Source organism: Ambystoma mexicanum, chromosome 4q (assembly GCF_040938575.1).
Source record: "Ambystoma mexicanum isolate Mex_15411 chromosome 4q, UKY_AmexF1_1, whole genome shotgun sequence".
In the NCBI taxonomy this organism is placed as follows: Eukaryota; Metazoa; Chordata; class Amphibia; order Caudata; family Ambystomatidae; genus Ambystoma; species Ambystoma mexicanum.
Genome location: NC_090928.1, coordinates 968082696 through 968102162, shown reverse-complemented (window position 1 = coordinate 968102162; position 19467 = coordinate 968082696). Strand labels below are relative to the sequence as shown.

General features: G+C 50.2%; 1 protein-coding gene across 1 annotated transcript in view; it reads left to right on the top strand.

Annotated features, from left to right (window-relative positions):
• The window catches only part of NEK2 (NIMA related kinase 2), a 457766-nt gene extending 445974 nt beyond the window's left edge, over positions 1-11792 (top strand). Inside the window, exon 9 of the mRNA XM_069608523.1 lies at positions 10915-11792. Within this exon, the coding sequence (XP_069464624.1) occupies positions 10915-11132 (218 nt within the window). The 3' untranslated portion in view covers positions 11133-11792. The remainder of the gene's footprint in view (positions 1-10914) is intronic.
• The last annotated feature ends 7675 nt before the right edge of the window (positions 11793-19467 follow it).

The window sequence follows — 19467 nt, the reverse complement described above, 5'->3', positions numbered from 1 at the left end:
TGACAGATGAGCCTGAAGAAAGGGAGGGAGTGGGAGAAGGAAAGGGGGAGAGAGGGTGAGAGAGAGAGGGTGAGAGAGAGAAAGACGGACACACAGGCAGATAGGTAAAGTGCTGGGTGGATAACAACAGTATTAGGTTCACTTTGAGATGGATAAAGACTCACACAGGAGCTTTTTTTTTGGGCTCCATCAAACTTCATTTTTCTGGAGGCGTTGGCAGATGGTGGAGCCCTCATGTTGCTTAGCTCACTCTTGTATCCAAATAACACTTACACTCAAGGTTTTCTAGTAAAATGATTATTTAATGGTCAGTTTTAAATGAGCATTCTTTAAAAAGGGCAATGTGCAACAATAAAAATACACTTTAAAAAACTTTCTCAGAATCCAGGCAGTGTAAGTAGACACTCTTTAGAGATGGTTCATAAACACTTCCTACACACTTCCTACTCCCTGGGGTGACTTCACTAACTAGGACAGTATTGGCATTTATATATCACTTTTGTACTTTGTAAAATTCTGAGGTTGTTAAAGAGGAATGGTTCATGGAAGGAAAAAGATGAACAGGCTCTCTGAGCATGTGAGCACTTTTAAAAAATCCCCCAATCAAGTCTAGATAAAACCTTTCACAGCAATATTAGACAAAAACGCGTGTATCACCTATGAGGGACAATTAGAATCATAGTCAGTGGGTTTCAAGAGTCTGCAGGGAGCCAGGACAGCAAAAGTCAATTTGAACAAGGTCTTTGGAGCTGAGGCACTTCTTAGAAAGCACAAACGTCTTGTTCAGAGTTGTTGTAAAAAATCACTGTTGGGCCACAAGCTGCTACACTTGTGAAAAGTTAGAGCTGAGATCAACTCTAGAAAGCAGCTGCTGTAAGTCTCAAGTGAGATAAGCAGAACTACTGACAGAGGGAAGTACCCCTTAGTCAGAACAATACCTTAGGTTAGAAGTAGAGGATCCAGCTTGCTTCTGTTCTGGTTTTAGATCCTAATTTATTGGGCCTCAGTTGTGGGGACAAGAGGGAGGATGTCTGGAGGACTCCTGCATTGCAGTTCGAAGGTCAGCGGCAGCTACAAGCTCTTTTTAGTTCAGTGGCACTTCAGTTTCAGCTACAGGCAAATAGCACCACCGCGGATCTTGGACACTTGATGGGCATCCATCACTCTGAGTCCGGCACTCTGGTGAGGTGACTCAAGCTTGGGTTGTCCTACTTCGGGAGGGTCCTCCAGGATCTTCCTGGAGCTTCAGATGACTTAGACATTGCACTCGACTGCGGATTTCTCGACCCATGGCACTCGGTTATAGCAGCAGCAAAGAAGTACAGCCAGTTGGGGAAGGGTCTTCCAGCAAAGTACGTCTTGGAGCTAGTTGGTCCCACCAACCCAAGAGAAGATGTCCTCTCCGGAACTTCTCTAGTCGATTCGGAATAGCAGCTTCAGCACAGCAGCACGGCTTCACCAGGCAGTTCAGTGGTCGAGGAGGATGCAGCAAGCTTCTCTTCACGATTCCTTTGGATGTTTCGTCCAGTTGTCGACTGTCTTCAGTCCAAGAAGCCTTGCCTTTTTATGCCCTTCATGCAAAGCCCAGCTGTCACTCACACATCAGGGTGGCTGTCCTGCAAGAGTTTGGGGCATCCCCCTCGCTTCCTTCCCTGCCAGACACACTGGAGCCAGAGGTGGGTTTCAGTACTGAAGCCCGCCAAAGGCAAAACGAACAAAAGGGTTAAACCTGGTTTGGCGCGCAGAGTAAAACCCAAGAAAGACCTCACAAACAAGAAATGGTGAAAAAAGACGACTGGGGCCATTTTGACAAAATGGTCACCCATGGGTGCTATGCTGCAGCTGAGGATTCAGCCTGCGGTAAAAACGCACAATGGTAGGAAAATTAAATCACTGCCACCAGCCAATACAAGTAGTGAGGGTAGCATAACATTTTTTGAGTAAGTAGGAAAAGGGGCTACTAAGTAACCCCCTAACACTCCTCATAAAATGGTGTGTGCTGGACCTACAAAGCGAAAAGGTTAGTAAAGTCAATTTCACTTTACTATTCTTGGGAACTGTAGTTCACCCAAGAAAAGGTATTTAAACCTTATGAGAAATCTAAAGGATTTCTCTTTGACACTGCACTGAAGGTGTTGTGGCACCATACAAAAAATAGATGCCCATGGAGTTTGCCAAACTCCAAAAACAAACAGTGTCTAAATCGGATCAAAAATATGAGTGGGAACAATATCCCTCCAAGTAAGAGATTGACAGTCCCAAAGTCAAGCAAAAGAGCTGGGGGTCTCTAAGGTTGAAGGAACTTAGCACAGAAATGAGATTTCTCCTTAACACAAGGTGGTGCTTAGAACACACCCTGCATTTCTTCCTAAGGTTGTTTCCTCCTTTCCCATGAATGAGGAGATGGTACTTGCAACATTCTTTGCTAACCCTAAGGATGAGGCTCAGTAGGTTTTGCACTGTCTGGATGTCAGGCGTGCTCTAGGATTCTACCTGGAAAGGACTTGGGGCTTTCGTAAATCGGACCCCCTGTTCACAGTTGGAGGATCAAAACCAGGCTGTCGGGTCTCCAAGGCCTCCATAGCAAGGTGGATGGTTATGGCCATCAAGGAGGCGTATGAGCTTTTACCAGCAAACGTGCACACCCACATCATCAGAGCTAAGGCCACGGCTGTGGCTTTCCAAAGATACGTCCCATGGCAGACGATTAGCAAGGCAGCTACTTGGGCTACCCCCTCTGCTTTTTGCAAGCACTACTGCTTGGATGCCAGCACCAGGTCTGAGGCAGCATTTGGCCAGGCAGTTTTGAAGAACATGTTTTCTTAAGAGGGGTAACTCTCCACCCTGGTGCTACATTCAGTTGTAATCCCGGGGGACGGGATGTGGGAGTAATTATGAGTATCTCACCTTAGTGACTAACAGACTCCTAGTCCATCCCTTCCTCCATACGTCTGTCCAACCTCACCCTAATATAGCTGTGTCATTAGGCAATTATAATATTGTTGATGCGTTCAAAGGGGACTGAGGTGGCGCTGGTGGGCGGAGTCAGCTGAGTGCATGATCCCAGGACTGCGCCCCTGTGCATATCTAAATTTCAACAAGATATTTTTTTTCTGGTGAAAGATTCAGTTTCCCATCCCTAACGAGGGATGCCCCATACAGTAAGGAAGTAAAGGGGGGGGGGGGAGAGAGAGTATGGACTAGGAATACGTTTATCACTACGGTGAGTAACTTACAATTTAGTTTAGGGTGAAACAAACGGGGTACCCCATTGGTACTGCATTGTACAGTAGTTACCACAAGTGATAACAAGTTACTAATAGTAACTAAGTAGCAAGACTAAGGGAAACAATGTTTCCCAGTACTGACGACCTCAAGGACATGTTGGTTTCCCCATAACAGATGAGCAACAGGTCAGATACAAAAATGAGATAAAAATGTTTGGTGGTCCCGAGAATGAAAGGAATGGTGCAGTAAACAGGATTGTTTCCTAACACCCACCTGCGGAAAGCCTAGACAAATGAGAACTTTGAGGTTAAGTATTTGGAATAAACCCCCACCTCAGGGCCCAGAGGTGGGTTCTTCAATGTCCTTTTTAGTGAGTGCCTGTCTCTTTCTTGGGCAGTTTACAGGATTCAAACGGGCAGGGACTTAAACCATGGACCAATGATGACAGTTGATGGAAAAGAACAATCTCCCACCCTAGATAGTTCGGACAAAAATCAAAAGCGATGGGGAGAAATTCCAGAAAGGTGGGGTAACCCAGTAAAGGATCTTCTGGCAGCTTGAACAAAGGAAGTTTGCACACCACGAGAAAACTGTCTCCCAAAGATCACCATCGGGGCAAACCACAAAGGTTCAGAAGGTCCGATGAGGCAGGGTATTGGTGGATCTCTATGCCCGTCCAAGGCCACCGTTGCTCCCAGCACCTCGGCAGGAAGATTACTGCAATAAAATGGGAAGATGGCATTAAAACAGCCTGGAGATGTTCCCAGACTGGAAGGTCTGGCCACGCTAGGGATTACAAATGGGCTAGGTGGCCAGCCAATCACTTAAAACCACCTCACTGAGAAATGGCTGGCCCAGGGTCAGGAACGGGTCTAGATCCGCTCAAAACACCAGTCTTAAAGTTATAGGCACAATACTTTGTATTCGCAGACTTTCCAATGTTCTTTTCCAAGTTAGGATGACTAGCTTGGAAACATGATAAAGAAGTTTGGCTGACGATTTGGCAACAGTATTTCTGATGTTTGTTAATCTGCTTAGAATCACATGCTGTGCATAGTCCGACATCCAGTGGTCACTGCGGAGTATTGCATTTTGTTTTTCGTGGTCGAAAAGGGGACGTCGACAAGGCCTGTCTGTAACACTATCCCTATAGTGACGTGCAGTGTACCCACAATCCCTCACGCGTCGAGGTCCCTCAGATTGTTTTTTTCCGCCCAGTTATTGGTCGCCTTTATGCAGAGCTCCTCGAGACATTGCGAAATCATTTCCTCGACCCTTGGTCGTTTATTATTAATAACTATCACATAGATCCCTCCCTCGGCGTAGCTACCAAGCTGTTCTCCGCCGAGCAAGATCTTTGACGGAAGGACGAGCGGAGGTGATCCTTCGGCGTTGCCAAACACGTGGTCTGGCCTCGCCGGCCTAACACAGTAGGGAGAGTGGGGTTGTGTGGTCATTTCTTTGTTTCACTCTGAGAATGCCTTTCTCTTCCCCTCCCTTTCGAGGTCGTAATCACATTTGATGCACTCAGCTATGGAGAGGACGCCCTTTAGGTTTTGCCCGCGTTGCAAGGGTAAGTTTACCTGGAAAGACCAGCATAAACGGTGTAACCGTTGCTTGTCCCTCGATCACAAAGAGGACGGCTGTGCGGCCTGTAAGTTACTTAAGCCCAAAACTTTAAAGGACTGCAGGGTCAAAAGGTGGGCAGCCTATGCAATGTCTAGGTCTGACTCCTCGCCCGCTGCCGCCGAATGTGATGAGGACAGTGATTACACGGCCTCCACAATGGAGGTTGTAGACCTCTCGAAGGAGTGTTCCCGCTCCTCGTCGTCCGTCCCCGGCCCCGACAAGCCCGGCTCACGCCCTGCTTATGGGGATGAACACCCCGGCGACAAGGACGAACACTGAAAAACACATAAGCACATACCCCACGGCACGCATTTGTCAAAGACGGAGGCAGCCATAGCGTCAACGGAGGCGTCGGGTCCACCGGCGTCGTCCGCCGACCGTAAGGGTCGCAAGCCCTCACCGCTTCCGCGACCGGCCTTTCTGTAAATAAGGGCGCTAACCCCAAATCCTCAGGTGACGCGCCTCGCAAGAGTGCGTATGTTGCCAGTAAAGACTCAGCACTGCCTAGCACGACGGCGAGCGATCCCTCTCCCTCGACGGAGAAGCTGATCGCCGAAAGCCTTGCGCATATATCTTCTAAAGACGGCCAGAGACGGACGGCGGGTGACACACCGAAAACCGCTCACAAGGCCAAAGAAACGCTGAGTATGCCGGAAGGTAGGCTGGGACAGCTCCCACCGTCGACAGAAGCCCCTAGCCTGCGAGAAGGTTTCTCAGAAGGCTGAAGGGACCCTATCTTCAACGCTATAGGACAGAACTAAGCATCTACAGGGAGACAAAACTCCCTTTTCACTCCCAGACTGCTCTGGCCTACCTTTCTGGACTGTAGATAGGTTCCAGTCATGTATGGAGAAGCTAGACAGGTTCATGGCCATCCCAGAAAATAGGACACCCAAGAGGCCAAGGGAGATTCTCCAGGAGGGGCCAAGGGCTAAATACCCGAAGTTCTTTAACCCCCTACAGGAAGACATGAACTCTTACGACCTCACTGAAGAGGACTCTCACTTCCAGGAAGAAGATGAATTTGTGAATAATGAAGACCAACAAGAGGAAGAAGGTTTTCATGATGACACTAACATAGGTGAGGAGGGCTACGAGGAGGACCCAGGTGAAGGTGGCTCACAGCCCTGGCAGTCGCCATCAGGGTCTACAGACCCCGACATTATAGACATTTCTTCTCCTCAGACCACACCGGTCAGGAACCCATCTCCAGTAGACGATCAGCCCACCTTCAATGCGCTACTGAGGAACATTTTGAAGTTGAAACTGGGGAGGTCACCGCAGATACTGATTTCGTTGAAAGGATTATTAAAGAAAAACCTCCCACTAATCAAACTATTCCTATCCTCGCCTCAGTTAAGAGACGAATCACCCCATCGCTGTCCACCCCTGCGCTGGTAAGAGGGGTCAATCCAAGAATCGAGAAATTGTTCTCACCCTCTCAGTCAGACCCATTATATATCAGGGGTCACTCAGTCCCGGACTCCTTAGTGGTGACTAACACAAGGAAGAGGGCTGGGGTTCCACTGGCACCCCCAGATAAAGAAGGGCGAAAAAGCTTTATGCCTTGGGCAAAAGAATTACCGCCTCTGCAGCGTTTTCAACTAGGATTGCCAATAATAATACATTGCTGGCAAGCTACGCTGATGCTCAATGGGGAAAGCTTAAGCAGTACATCGAAGAAGACCCTGAACCTCTAAGAACTCGCTTATTGGCTACAGTTGCAGAAGGAACTCTGGTCAACCAGAGCATCATTAAGAACACTCTTGATGCGGCAGAAACTGCTGGCCGTTCTTTGGTGCAGGGAATTCTGCTGAAGCGTCACGTCTGGCTTCGCAATTCCGGTGTCAAGGCAGAAACGCAGGCGTCACTCATTAATAATCCAATAGAAGAGTCAAATCTCTTCGGAAGGGCAGTGGACGACGCACTGGAAAATGCGAAGAAAGAATTCGACACCATAAAGACCTTGGACCAAATCTCAAAGCCTCCAAACAGGCGGGGATTTGGCAACAAGCGCTTTTTTCATGGCCAACAGCAGCAGCAACAGCAGTACAGTGCGGGCAACTGGCCCTCTAATCAGGGAACCAGTAACCAGTATAACCAAAGAGGACAACGCCATGGCAAGGGCAGAGGCCGGGGCTCCATCCCCAGAGGCACCCCGTCAAATAACACCAAATGACCCGAAGGTTCGGGTCCCCTCCCATGCGTCTCCGGTTGGGGGCCGCATAACATCGTTCCTATCAGCATGGGCGGGAATAACATCAGACCGGTGGGTATTGTCAACCGTAGCCCACGGGTACTGTATAGAGTTCAATCGGTCCCCCACTTACAGACCTCCAAGGTGACGACGCCTGTCACCAGAACACCTCGTCATCCTCCTGGAAGAAGTAGAACAGCTGCTACAGAAAGGAGCAATAGAGGTCGTGCCCCTATCTCAGGTAATGGAAGGTATTTATTCAGTGTACTTCCTTGTACCCAAAAAGGACTTAACTTTGCGCCCTGTACTAGATCTGCACCCAGCGAACAAATTTGTAAAACCACAAAAATTTCGTATGGTAACATTACAGGAGGTAATTCCCCTGCTATCTCAGGGGGACTACATGACAACACTGGACATGAAGGATGCATACTTTCATATTTTGATGTTGCCAGCGCACAGAAAATACCTCAGGTTCATGATAGAGGCCAAACACTACCAGTTCAGAGTGCTACCCTTCGGCATAGCGTCTGCACCGAGGGTATTCACGAAGGTACTGGCAGTGGCATCGGCCCACCTGCGCAGGTTGTACATACCGGTATACCCTTACCTTGACAATTGGCTCATAACAGGGGGGTCTTACGAGACATGCTTCTCAAACACCCAAAAGACAGTAGACCTTTTGTTCCAACTGGGCTTCTCCAACGAGAAGTCCAGCTTAGACCCCAGCCGAAATCAAACAATTCCTAGGGGCTCTAATTTGAACAAAGGACGGCCTCGTCTTCCCCTCCAACGAGAGGGTCCAAAATATGCTGTTTCAGATCCCTCAATATGTGGCCGGTTGAGAGGTGACGGTACGCAAAGCAATGCGCTTGCTAGGAATGATGGTGTCATGTATTTATTTGGTACCTCATGCGCGCCTGCGCATGCGCCCAATGCAAGAGTGGCTCAACAGCCAGTGGTGTCAGGCCAGCGGACAATGGGACGATCTAGTGATGGTCTTGCAGGCCTTGGTTCCCTCGCTACGGTGGTGGTCGAAGGAAAACCTGGTAATAGAGAAACCATTCGCCACCCCCGCAGTGGAAGCCACTCTAACCACAGACGCATCACAGGATGGGGAGCTCACCTATCCCATCAGACTGCACACAGAGTTTGGTCTGTAAGTTTAGCGTCCAAACACATAAACCTGTTGGAATTACTAGCAGTGTTCAAAGCACTGAAAGCCTTCCAGACACACCTACAAGGGAAAACCGTGATGGGCCTCACTGACAGCACCACAGCCATGTACTACCTCAACAAGCAAGGGGGCACTCACTCTCCAGGACTGTCCAAGCTGTCCCAGAACATCTGGAAGTGGGCTCTCAGACACATGTTCCTATTGTCACAACATGTACCAGGGGAACTCAATCTGCTAGCAGACGAACTCAGCAGAGACTTCCCTCTGCCCTCAGAGTACAGTTACACAAAGACATAGTCTTCGACGTCTTCACACAATGGGGCGTCCCAGAAATAGACCTGTTCGCAACTCTGGAGAACTCACAATGCCTAGATTACGCCTCTAGATACCCACAGAACCGCTCCAAGGGGAACGGTCTCTGGATACCATAGTCAGGGAAATTTGTTTACGCTTTTCCCCCCCGACGACTCTGCTGAACAAGATAGTGCCCAAGATGCACCAGGAACCAGTCACCATGATACTGGTAGCCCCGATGTGGGCCCGCCAACCATGGTTTGCGCACCTGATGGAGATGTCCCTGGCCCCACTGGTGAAACTGCCCTGCTCGTACAACATGCTGTCACAGGACAAGAGCAAGACACTACACCCATGCCCACAGAACATGAACTTAGCAGCCTGGCTCCTGAGGTCATAGAATTTGGCTATTTACAGCTCCCACAGAGATGCATGGACATTCTCAGAGAAGCAAGAAAACCCAACACTCGCCACTGCTATTCTAGCAAGTGGAAGAGATTTGTCATCTGGTGTAGAGGTAAGAGCATCAACCCAGTTCACATCTCTCCCACACAAATTGTCCTTTACCTGACCCATTTACTGGACTCGGGTCTAGTGTTCAATTCTATTAGTCCATCTAGCAGCACTTTCTGCATACACCACCTCTCAACTTAAGGTGTCATGGAGGAAAGTCCCAGTTATCAAAGCCTTCATGGAGGGGGTAAAGAGAATAGACCCTCCGATAAGAAACCCAGCTCCCGGCTGGGACCTTAATGTGGTACTAACCAGGCTCATGGGCTCACCCTTTGAACCCATGCACAAGGCAACTCTTAAGGACCTCACTCTTAAGACTGCTTTCCTAATAGCTATTGCCTCCATTAGGAGAGTAAGTGAACTACAGGCTCTGTTCTAGACCCCTTTGTAACAGTTCACAAAGATAAGGTGGTTCTACGCACACACCCAAGGTTTGCACCGAAATTCATATCGAAATTCCATGTCAACCAGTCAATAGAAATACCAACGTTGTTTCAAAACCCTTCAAATTTGGGAGAAAAAAGCCTGCATACACTCGCTGTGCGCAGAGCTGTCTAGTTTTATATGGAAAGAACTAGACCACTAAGAAAGACTAATCAGTTCTTTGTCTCGGTGGCAGCAGGAAGAGAAGGAGATGCAGTCTCAAAGTCCACTATATCTAGATGGATTGTTCAATGCATCACTCTGTTACTCTTGCTAAGAGAGAACTACCCTTGAAGCCAAGAGCACACTCTACTTGAGGCACTGAAACATCCATGGCATTCATTGCAAATGTGCCCTTTGAGTCCATTTGCAAAGCGGCAACCTGGAGTTCTGTACACACTTTTACAAAACACTACTGTCTAGATGCTCACTCTAGATCTGATTCCCAGGTGGGACAAGCAGTATTAAGACATCTTTTCTCTACTGTTCCTTCTCACAACCCACCTCCAACTCGGGGTACTGCTCGCTAGTCTATGCACAGAATGTGATTCTAAGCAGATTAACAAACATCAGAAGACAATGCATTACTTACTGTAAAAGCATTTCTGATGGTTGTATCTGCTTAGATTCACATGCGCCCACCCTTCCTCCCCGCTCGGATGGAAGGAACATCTTTCTAAAGCTCTGTTTTCTGTACTCACGTATAGAAGGCTCCCTCAGGGCAGAAAAAATACAGAGGGACCTCGACGCTGGAGGGATTGTGGGTACACTGCACTTCACTATAGGGATAGTGTTACAGACACGCCTTGTCGACGTCCCCTTTTCGACTACGAAAAACAAAATGCTATACTCTGCAGTGACCATTGGATGTCGGACTATGCACAGCATGTGAATCTAAGCAGATACAACCATCAGAAATGCTTTTACGGTAAGTAATGCATTGTCATATTAGCTCGATCTAAGAAGGGAGAGGGAGGATTTGCCAAAGGGGCTGGATATGGCAAAGCCTGCTAGCTAACTTGGCTGCAATATAAATTCCCTCCTTCCAAGGAGGGACCAGGAGTATTTATCAAAGGTTGTAAAGCGGATTGACGCTACATTCCCTGGTAATGATTGTTCTTAGTCCTACAGGGGACTCCCTCTCAATCAACGCGATTCTCCTCCAGCATACCACCCTCGGGGGGGGGGGGGGGGGGTGTGTATTTCTGTACCGGGGAGCTACTGTCCCAACCACATATAAAGATGTGACGAAATCCTCTGATTCGTCACATTCCATAAAGTCAAGTTACTAGCAATAACATTTTGGCAAAAGCCAATGCAGATTGGTTTTGTCTCAACTACAGTGTAGCCACTGCTTCCCAATGCTAAAAGTAGATTGGTCTAGCAGAAAAAAATGTTGAATTATAGTTCTTTTATTTAAATCTTTAACACTTTGTTTTGTTTGTCTTTGTAGATGATTCTATGTCCAGTTCCTCTTCTAGCAGAAAAAAGAAAGTACACTTTGTTGAAGAAAGTAAAGAAAATAAAAACTCTGAGAAATACCCACTCAGTAAAGAAAAAAGTGCTGAGCTGAAGAAACGCCTCCGGGAAGCAAATGTTCGAGCAAAAGCTTTATGTGAAATGGAAAAGAACTATCAGCTGAAAAGCAAACAGATACTGGGAATGCGTTAATGCTTTTAAAATACACATTCTTGTAAACTATAATTTTTATAGTATAGGTCTTAACTGAGCCCGAAATAGCTGCTGTAAAATGTCGACATATGATTTGAATGGGACATGTGCCTTGCTTGGAACATGGCACCGATCTTACTATTACATTATTGAATGTAATCTGTCTGCTTTGGATTTGGATACGGCAGTTCATTGTCTAACAACTATGCCTAGTCCCTCTTACTGTCTGCTTCTGGAATGTTGACCTCCCAAGAGCCTTTAGGTAGAGGGACTTAAGAACACCAGCGTCGCGATGACCAGACACTTTTTTTTTTAATCTCAAAACGCGTGATGCAAATGTGATGTTATTTAACATGCAAGTGTCAGTTCTTCATCACAATGATTTAGATACATAAAGAATTGTATCTGAAACAATGTATTTCAATAGCTGAGTGTAACTGCACATGGGGAACTGATAACAAGTATGAAAACTAAGTTAAACCAGTGGTAATTTTACACTAATTTAGTGCAATGAATGTACAGATGGGAATATCCACAAGTAAGGGTTTGGCTATTTGTTTTGCTCTATCTGTGAATGTTTACTATTGGTGAAACTACTAGTTCACATATTTCAATGTATGCAACTGTTCAGATATTAAATTATTTAGGTTTTTACAGAAACCAATGTGTGTGTGTGTTATTTTTGTGGCAGTTTGAAGATTTAATTTTGCCATCAAAAAATAAATTATCCGGTGGGTGGGGGATGATTGACTTAGGAATAAGGAGCAGGCAGTTTGCTCTTATTAATTTATTCAGGGACCTGTTGCCATTCCTCAAACTATTAATGTCATTGGTTTACTCTTGTATGGCTGTCAGTCTGGTAGCGCTTCACAAACTGTTCACATGCTCTAGTCCGTTCTTTTGCATGATGGTCTGCAATGTGCTATGGTCCTTGTTGCTGTGGTAGTGTTTGCAGAGTTTTGACGAAGAGCTTGGTGTGCACGGTGATCAGTATTGCAGTGACTACTCTGCATTTATGGCTGGATACGTATGAGCAGGTGGCATTCATCCAAAATACTGTAGATAGCTGAGATGTCGGTTACTGGTGTGGAAAGTCTAAAATATGTTTGTGATGGTCTCCAATGTAACATGATTATGCACCTCCTCTGTAGTGTTTCTTTGCCTACTGTTTGCATATGTAGCATGGTTGTAGAAGGTAGAGTGAAATTTAACATCGGCAAGATGTTTGTGAAAGTAATTGAATATTCACACTGAGAAGCACACTGTTTGTCCCGTTTAGGATACGATGTCCATCTGGGTGACGCAAACTATAATACCTGGCTGCTATGAAACTTGATTTTTCTTTTTTTGGGGATTTTGTTTCTTTCAGTTTTGCATCAGTCCTGCTCTCCCTTCTTCCAACTTGCTGTAAAAAGGCTTCCTCCTGCAGCCGAGCAAGCCATAAACTGCACCATAGATTTAAAAAGAAATGGAATTTAGAAAGAAGAATCCTGGCTAGCTACCTACACACCCTTGTATACACTTGTCCTGTTAGTTTGGTTTTAGTTTCTACTCAATTGGTGCTGAAATTGATATACAGTAGGTTCTTATCCCCACTCGGCTGAGTAGGTAGGAAGAGTCCACAAGATTACTTGTTGGTGTTTTTATTGGTTTAATTCTTGATGAATAATTCAACTGTTCTTAATACGGCCAAACGAAAACGAAGCAGACAAACGCAGGTACCAACCTATGATGACCCAAAGGAGCCTTGGCCAAACCCCCTGCTCCACATTATACTCAGGACACCGCTGAGCAACCAAGAGACTTGTTTTGCTGTTTTTTTATTAATTCTTGATGAATAATTCAACTGTTCTTAATACAGTAATGTGTCGGGGTATAAACATTTTTCTTCAGGTGGTGCCGACACGTGTTTCGACCTTACAGGTCTTCAAGGCTGGTGGGTGTCTTGTCCTAGGTTTGGATTAAAGTTGAAGACAGAGGAGTCACTTGGTTGCTCAGCGGTGTCTTGTGTATAATGTGGAGTGGAGGGTTTGGCCAAGGCTCCTTTGGGTCATCGTTTGGCTGTATTAAGAACAGTTGAATTCTCCAGAATGGGGTCTGGCATGGATTCACATGCTCATGAATATTCCCCGTCGTCCGGCTGGGAATCCTCAGTAAAGAAAAAATCAGTTTAGTTTCTGGACTCTTTCTCCTTACAACCAATCGCTGGTCTCTGGGTCATACTGCCCGCAGCCAATGAGTGCCCTCTACCTAAGCCCCTCCTCTGGCAGCCATCTTCAGATTTTTACCGCACGTTCAAGTGTTGGGAGTCTGCATGCTGTAGCTCTTGAGCTTTTACTGCATGATGTGATTTTTTTTCAAGAGTTTAATCTAATTTCTCCAGCATGGGGTCTGGCATGGATTCACATGCTCATGAATATTCCCCATCAGGCTGGGAATCCTCGGTATAGAAAAAACCAGTATCAGTTTCGTTTCTGATCTGTCTTTCGTAGTAGTAACCAATCACTGATCTCTGCGTCATACTGACCACAGCCAATGACTGCCCTCTACCTAAGCCCCGCCTCTGGCAGCCATCTTCAGAATTTTACAGCACGTTCATGTGTTGGGATCCTCGTGCTATTGCTCTCGAGCGTTAGTGCTATTTTTTTCACGTTTTTTTTCTCAAAAACTTTGTTTTTTTCAGTCAAAAGAGCCTCAAGCTCCACCGACTCTCCATCCGATCAACGGGGACCCGTGTCGGATTCGTCTACGCCCCTCAAGGGTGAAGATTTCGTCGAGCTACGCTTTTGGAGGACTCCAGAAGTTTCTCAGGCCCATCTCGGTCATGGCCCAGGAGAAGGGAAGCTCGACGCCCGGTAAGCTGTTCAGGGTCTGCCCTGGATGCCAGCTGCAGAGTGTCTTTAAGGAAGACGAACACTCCTTTTGTCTTTACTGTCTACATGAGGACAAGACGCACGTGGAGGACTGTGCGTTTTGCGGCAACATGTCGGAGCGGACCATGAAGGACCGCCATCAACGTCTCGCCAACTGGCTGGAAGGTAAGAGCCCGTCCGGCGAGAAGAAGAGGAAGAAATCCGAGCGGTCTTCTAAGACCTTTGAGGACGCCCCGGCGACGGGGGTCCAACACAAGGCCAAGCACCGCGAGTCCGCTGGCACCGGGAGCGCCGAACGGTCGGGCTCCACGGGCGCCAGGCAGGGCGCACCCTCCCCGGCCCCATCAACCACGAGCCAACGCTCTGGGTCGGGTAAGAGGAAGGCCGAGCACCCGGCGAAGCTCCTGGAGAGGCCCCGGTCGAGCTCTAAGGCGGAGGGGGAGTGAGCCAGTGTCCCCCCGCCCCCCTCAAGGAGAAGGCGGTGAGCGATGGTGAAAGCCTTAATCCATCCGGCCAAGGCCTCTATCGAGACAGTCGCAGCGGCCCTGGCTCAGCCTGTGGAGGCTACGCCAGTGGTGGCAACCTCGGGGCTCAGTCTCCCTGCCACCGCGGAGGGAGTCCTCTTTTATGCCCATCGACAGGACCCCCGTGAAACCTCCGACGGAGAAGAAAAAGGGGGGGCAGGAGGTCGTCGTGGATTCAGCCTCAACCTCTGAGGAAGAATTGATCGAGGTCTTAAGCCACGGCGTTGGCGTGGAAGAAGACCAGCCCGTCGGGAGGGATCCCGATGCAGGAGACGACGACATCGTCGAGGGTACCGACGGGGCCCCTGACCGCCCGTCGGACTCTGCCAGCGCCGCAAGACAACTCGGCGGCCATTTTGTTGGCTATACAGTCCTTATGCTCAGAGATAAGGACGAGACTGCCGTTACCAGTGGAGTAACCACTCCCGTCGGGGGACCCGGAACCAGGCCCTTCTGGCAGCCCCCCTCCTAAGAAAAGAAGGATTCACCCTCCACCTCCTTTTCAGCCGTCGCGCCCCGTTCAGCCCTCCTCCCCGTCCACGACTCGAGGGGATGATACGGGGACTGACACGGCTGCGACGGGTACAGACGACGAGGTGTACGACGAGGAACTGCCGTCGTCACCTCCCACCCGGGCTTCCCCGCCCAACGAGATTGGATCTTTTCACTCCATGATCGCCAGGGCATCCGAGCTCTTCCAGCTCTGCCCTGAGGAGAAGAAGGAAGGTTAGAAGAGACCGGTACGAGAAGAAGTACCGGGTCCCGGACGCGGCCCCCTTGTGCCTCCGGGCACAGCCTACCCCGGACTCCGTCGTCTCCGCGGCGGCCAGGAAGAAAGCGGGGGGGGGGGGGTGCGGCCTCCACGTCGACTTCCCCGCCGGACGGCGAGGGAAAGAAATTGAACACAATGGGGCGCAGGGTCATCTCGTCTGCAGCGACGACGATTAAGGCGGCCAACGCCTTGGCTATCGCTACGACAGGGAGCTGTGGTACAAACTGGCTCCCCTGCTGGACTTCCTACCGGACGACAAGAGGGCGGATGCCCTGGAGATCTTGCAGGAAGGTGAGGTGGCGTCGGACCACGCCATCACGATTGCGACGGACATCACCGACACTGGATTTCGCCAGTTGGGCAACGGCGTGTGCCTTAGGCGGCGTGGATGGCTCAAGGCTACTGACTTCCGTCGAGACATACAGACCAGAGTCCTGGACATGCCGTTCGATGGGAATAACCTGTTTGGGAAAACAGTGGACGATTCCCTTCAAGCCATTAAAGCGGACACGGAGACGGCCCGGGCTCTCGGGGTTCTCCAGCAACGGCGGCTGCCCTTTCGGAGCGGCAGAGGCAAGGGCGCCTCCAAAGGTTCCGGCGGCGGATTTTCCACCTACCGTCAAGCGGCCCGTTCGTCGTCTCAGGAAGCTTACAGGGGACGAGGCAAGTCAGGCGGACCCCGCCGTCGTCATCAAGGCATCAAAGCCTCGTCTAAGGAGGATTGAACCGGCTGTGGGGTCGGGCCCCCACCGAAGCACCCCGGTGGGAGGCTGGCTGGCGAGCTTCGTCAGCGTGTGGGAGTCCATCTCCACCGACCGTTGGGTGCTGGACGCCCTAGCCCAGGGCTACGCGCTCGAGTTTCAAAGAAGGTGCCTGCGCGTCCCCCCTGTGGCCAGGAAAGAGCTTCACGTCCCTCAGCTTCTCCTGGAGGTAAAGGCGATGCTCAGGAAGGGCGCCATCGAACTCGTCCCAAAGAGGCTTCGGGGCTCCGGAGTTTACTCAAGATTCTTCCTCGTGAAGAAGAAGACGGGAGGATGGCGCCCCATCCTAGACCTACGACGGCTGAACAAGTTCATCAAGGCACAGAAGTTCCGGATGGTCACCCTCCAGCACGTCCTGGGTCAGCTGGAGGAGGGCGACTTCCTGTCGTCGTTGGATTTGGAGGATGCCTACTTCCATATTCCCGTCCTAAAGGGGCACCGAAAATTCTCAGGTTCATGGTCCAAGGGCGTCACTATCAGTTCAGAGCCCTTCCTTTCGGACTACGGTTGGCACCCAGGGTATTCACCAAGTGCCTTGCACCAGTGGCGGCACAGCTGCACCGAGAGGGGATCCACGTCTACCCCTACCTGGACGACTGGCTCATCCGAGCCAAGACGAGGGAGCTAGCCGTGGAGCACACGGCAAGGACCCTCCAACTTCTCACGGACCTGGGATTCTCCGTGAACTACGCCAAGTCCCACCTGGTACCCGCGCAAGATGCACTGTTTCTGGGAGCGAAGCTCGACAGTGTCTCTTCTGGCCTCCCCGTCGGAGGAAAGGACCAGGGCCATCCTGGGCAAGGTACAGCGGATGTTGGTTGCCGACGCGGCCAAGTTGAGGTCCATCAAGTCCCTCCTCGGAATGATGTCTTCTTGCATCTACCTCATTCCCATGTGCAGGCTCCGGATGCGCCCGTTGCAGGAGTTCCTGGACGCGCGCTGGATCCAAACGACGGGCAGCTTCGAGGAGAGGGTCACACTCGACGAGAGTTTCTGACGAGCGATCCGGTGGTGGGGCACCCGCGGGCATGGACTTCCAGACCCCAGGCCACCAGGAGACAGTGACCACGGATGCCTCCCTGGAAGGGTAGGGAGCGCACACCGAAAATCTGCACGCGAGAGGCCTTTGGCTCACGACGGAGAAGTCCCTCCATATCAACGTCCTGGAGCTCCGTGCAGTGTTTTGGGCCCTCAGGTCCTTCCTTCCGTCCCTCAAGGGCAAGGTGGTGAGGATCTTCACCGACAACACCACCACCATGTTTTACATCAGGAAACAGGGCGGAACCAGGTCCCCAGCACTGTCCAAGGAGGCGCAGTACCTGTGGCATTGGGCCTTCGCCCAAAGGATGTTTCTGGTGCCGTTTCATCTGGCAGGGATAAAAAAACCCCATCGCCGACTCACTCAGCAGGGAGCTGCGCTCGTGCCACGAGTGGGAACTACGACAGGATCTAGTGGATCGCCCCTTCCGACGGTGGGGCACACCCCAGATCGACCTGTTCGCGATAGCGACGAACTCCAAGTGCCGGAGGTTCGCCAGCAGGTTTCCCCAGCCGAGGAGCATGGGCGCATTCCCTCCATTGCCACTGCTGATCCGGCTCATCAACTAGCTTAAGAGGTCACGGTGCAGGATGATCCTCGTCGCACCTGCGTGGCTGAGGCAGATATGGTTCCCGGACTTTCTGGACTTGTCAGCATCCCCGTCAATCAAGCTGCCAGTGGACGCGGATCTGCTCTCCAGGGAAGGAGGCACCATCCTCCACCACGACCCGAAGTCGCTAAACTTGCAGGCCTGGCTCCTGCAGCGCTAGAGTTTGGAGGATACGACATACCGGCCGACTGCAGAGAGGTTCTTGCAAAGGCCAGGGCGTCCTTGACTCTTAAATGCTACGGACACAAATGGAAGAGTTTCTCTGTCTGGTGCCACACACAGAAGATTAACCCTCTAAGGATTATGGCTCCCCAAGTACTGCCCTACCTGTTGATGCTGGCCAAAGCTGGACTGGCACACGCGTCCATCAAGATTCATCTTGCTGCGATCTCCCGTTACACCAGAACCACGGGGCGGACGTCCTTGTGGTCTCATCGTCTAGTGAAAGAGTTCATGAAGGCTCCGGCGTGGGAGCTCAACGTGGTGCTGACCAAGCTCATGGTACCTCCGTTCGAGCCTCTGCCTCGGCCCCGTTGAAGTTCCTGTCGTGGAAAACAGTGTTTCTTGTGGCCATCACCTCCGCACGACGGGTGGGAGAGATCCAGGCCCTTTCCTGCAAGGCCCCATACTTGACTTTTCACGACACGAGGGTGGTGCTCAGGACGCACCCCTCCTTCATGCCCAAGGTGCCGTCGGACTTCCACCTCAACGAACCCTTGGTGTTGCCTGTGTTTTTCCCTTCGTCGCCGGCTGAGAGGACTTTGCACTCGCTGGATGTGGCTAGAGCGCTGAAGTTCTCCGTGGACCGCACAAAGTGTTTTCGGAAGACGTCACAACTCTTTGTGAACTTTGGACCTGTCAATCAGGGGAAGGCTCTCTCGAAGGCTTCCATTTCCAGATGGCTCTCCGGCTGTGACATGTACTGTCATCGGTTGGCAGTCCGACCGCTGCCTGGCCGTCCGAGAGCCCATTCCACCAGAGCGATCGCAGCTACCACGGCGTTCCTATCTGGTGTGCCCCTGCTGGACATATGCAGGGCTGCTACGTGGAGGTCGACGCACACCTTCACGAAATTCTACTGCGTCGATCGGGATTCCAGGGAGGAGTCCAGGGTCGGCCAAGCAGTGCTGCGCAACCTGTTCGCCTGAGGTGAGCCTGGTGAGGAGGTAAGATTGCTTAATGTTGAGCCTTTGCCACCTCCCGTGGTTGTGCATGTGTGTACTGCTATGTATTCTTTATTCATGAGCATGTGAATCCATGCCAGACCCCATGCTGGAGAAGGAACAAGTTACTTACCTGTAACTGTTGTTCTCCAGCATGGGTCTGGCATGGATTCACATGCGAACCCTCCCGCCTACCCCTCTGCGGCTCTTCACTTGGTCATACTGCCACTTCACGTGCTTCCAAATCTGAAGATGACTGCCAGAGGCGGGGCTTAGGTAGAGGGCAGTCATTGGCTGTGGTCAGTATGACGCAGAGATCAGTGATTGGTTACTACTACGAAAGACAGATCAGAAACGAAACTGATACTGGTTTTTTCTTTACCGAGGATTCCCAGCCTGACGACGGGGAATATTCATGAGCATGTGAATCCATGCCAGACCCATGCTGGAGAACAACAGTTACAGGTAAGTAACTTGTTCCTTTTCGGTCAAATCGAGCCTCAAGCTCCACCGTTTCTACTTCTGATCAACGGGGACCAGTTTTGGAATTTTGTACGCCCCTCAAGGGCAAAGTTTACGTCGAGTTTCGCTTC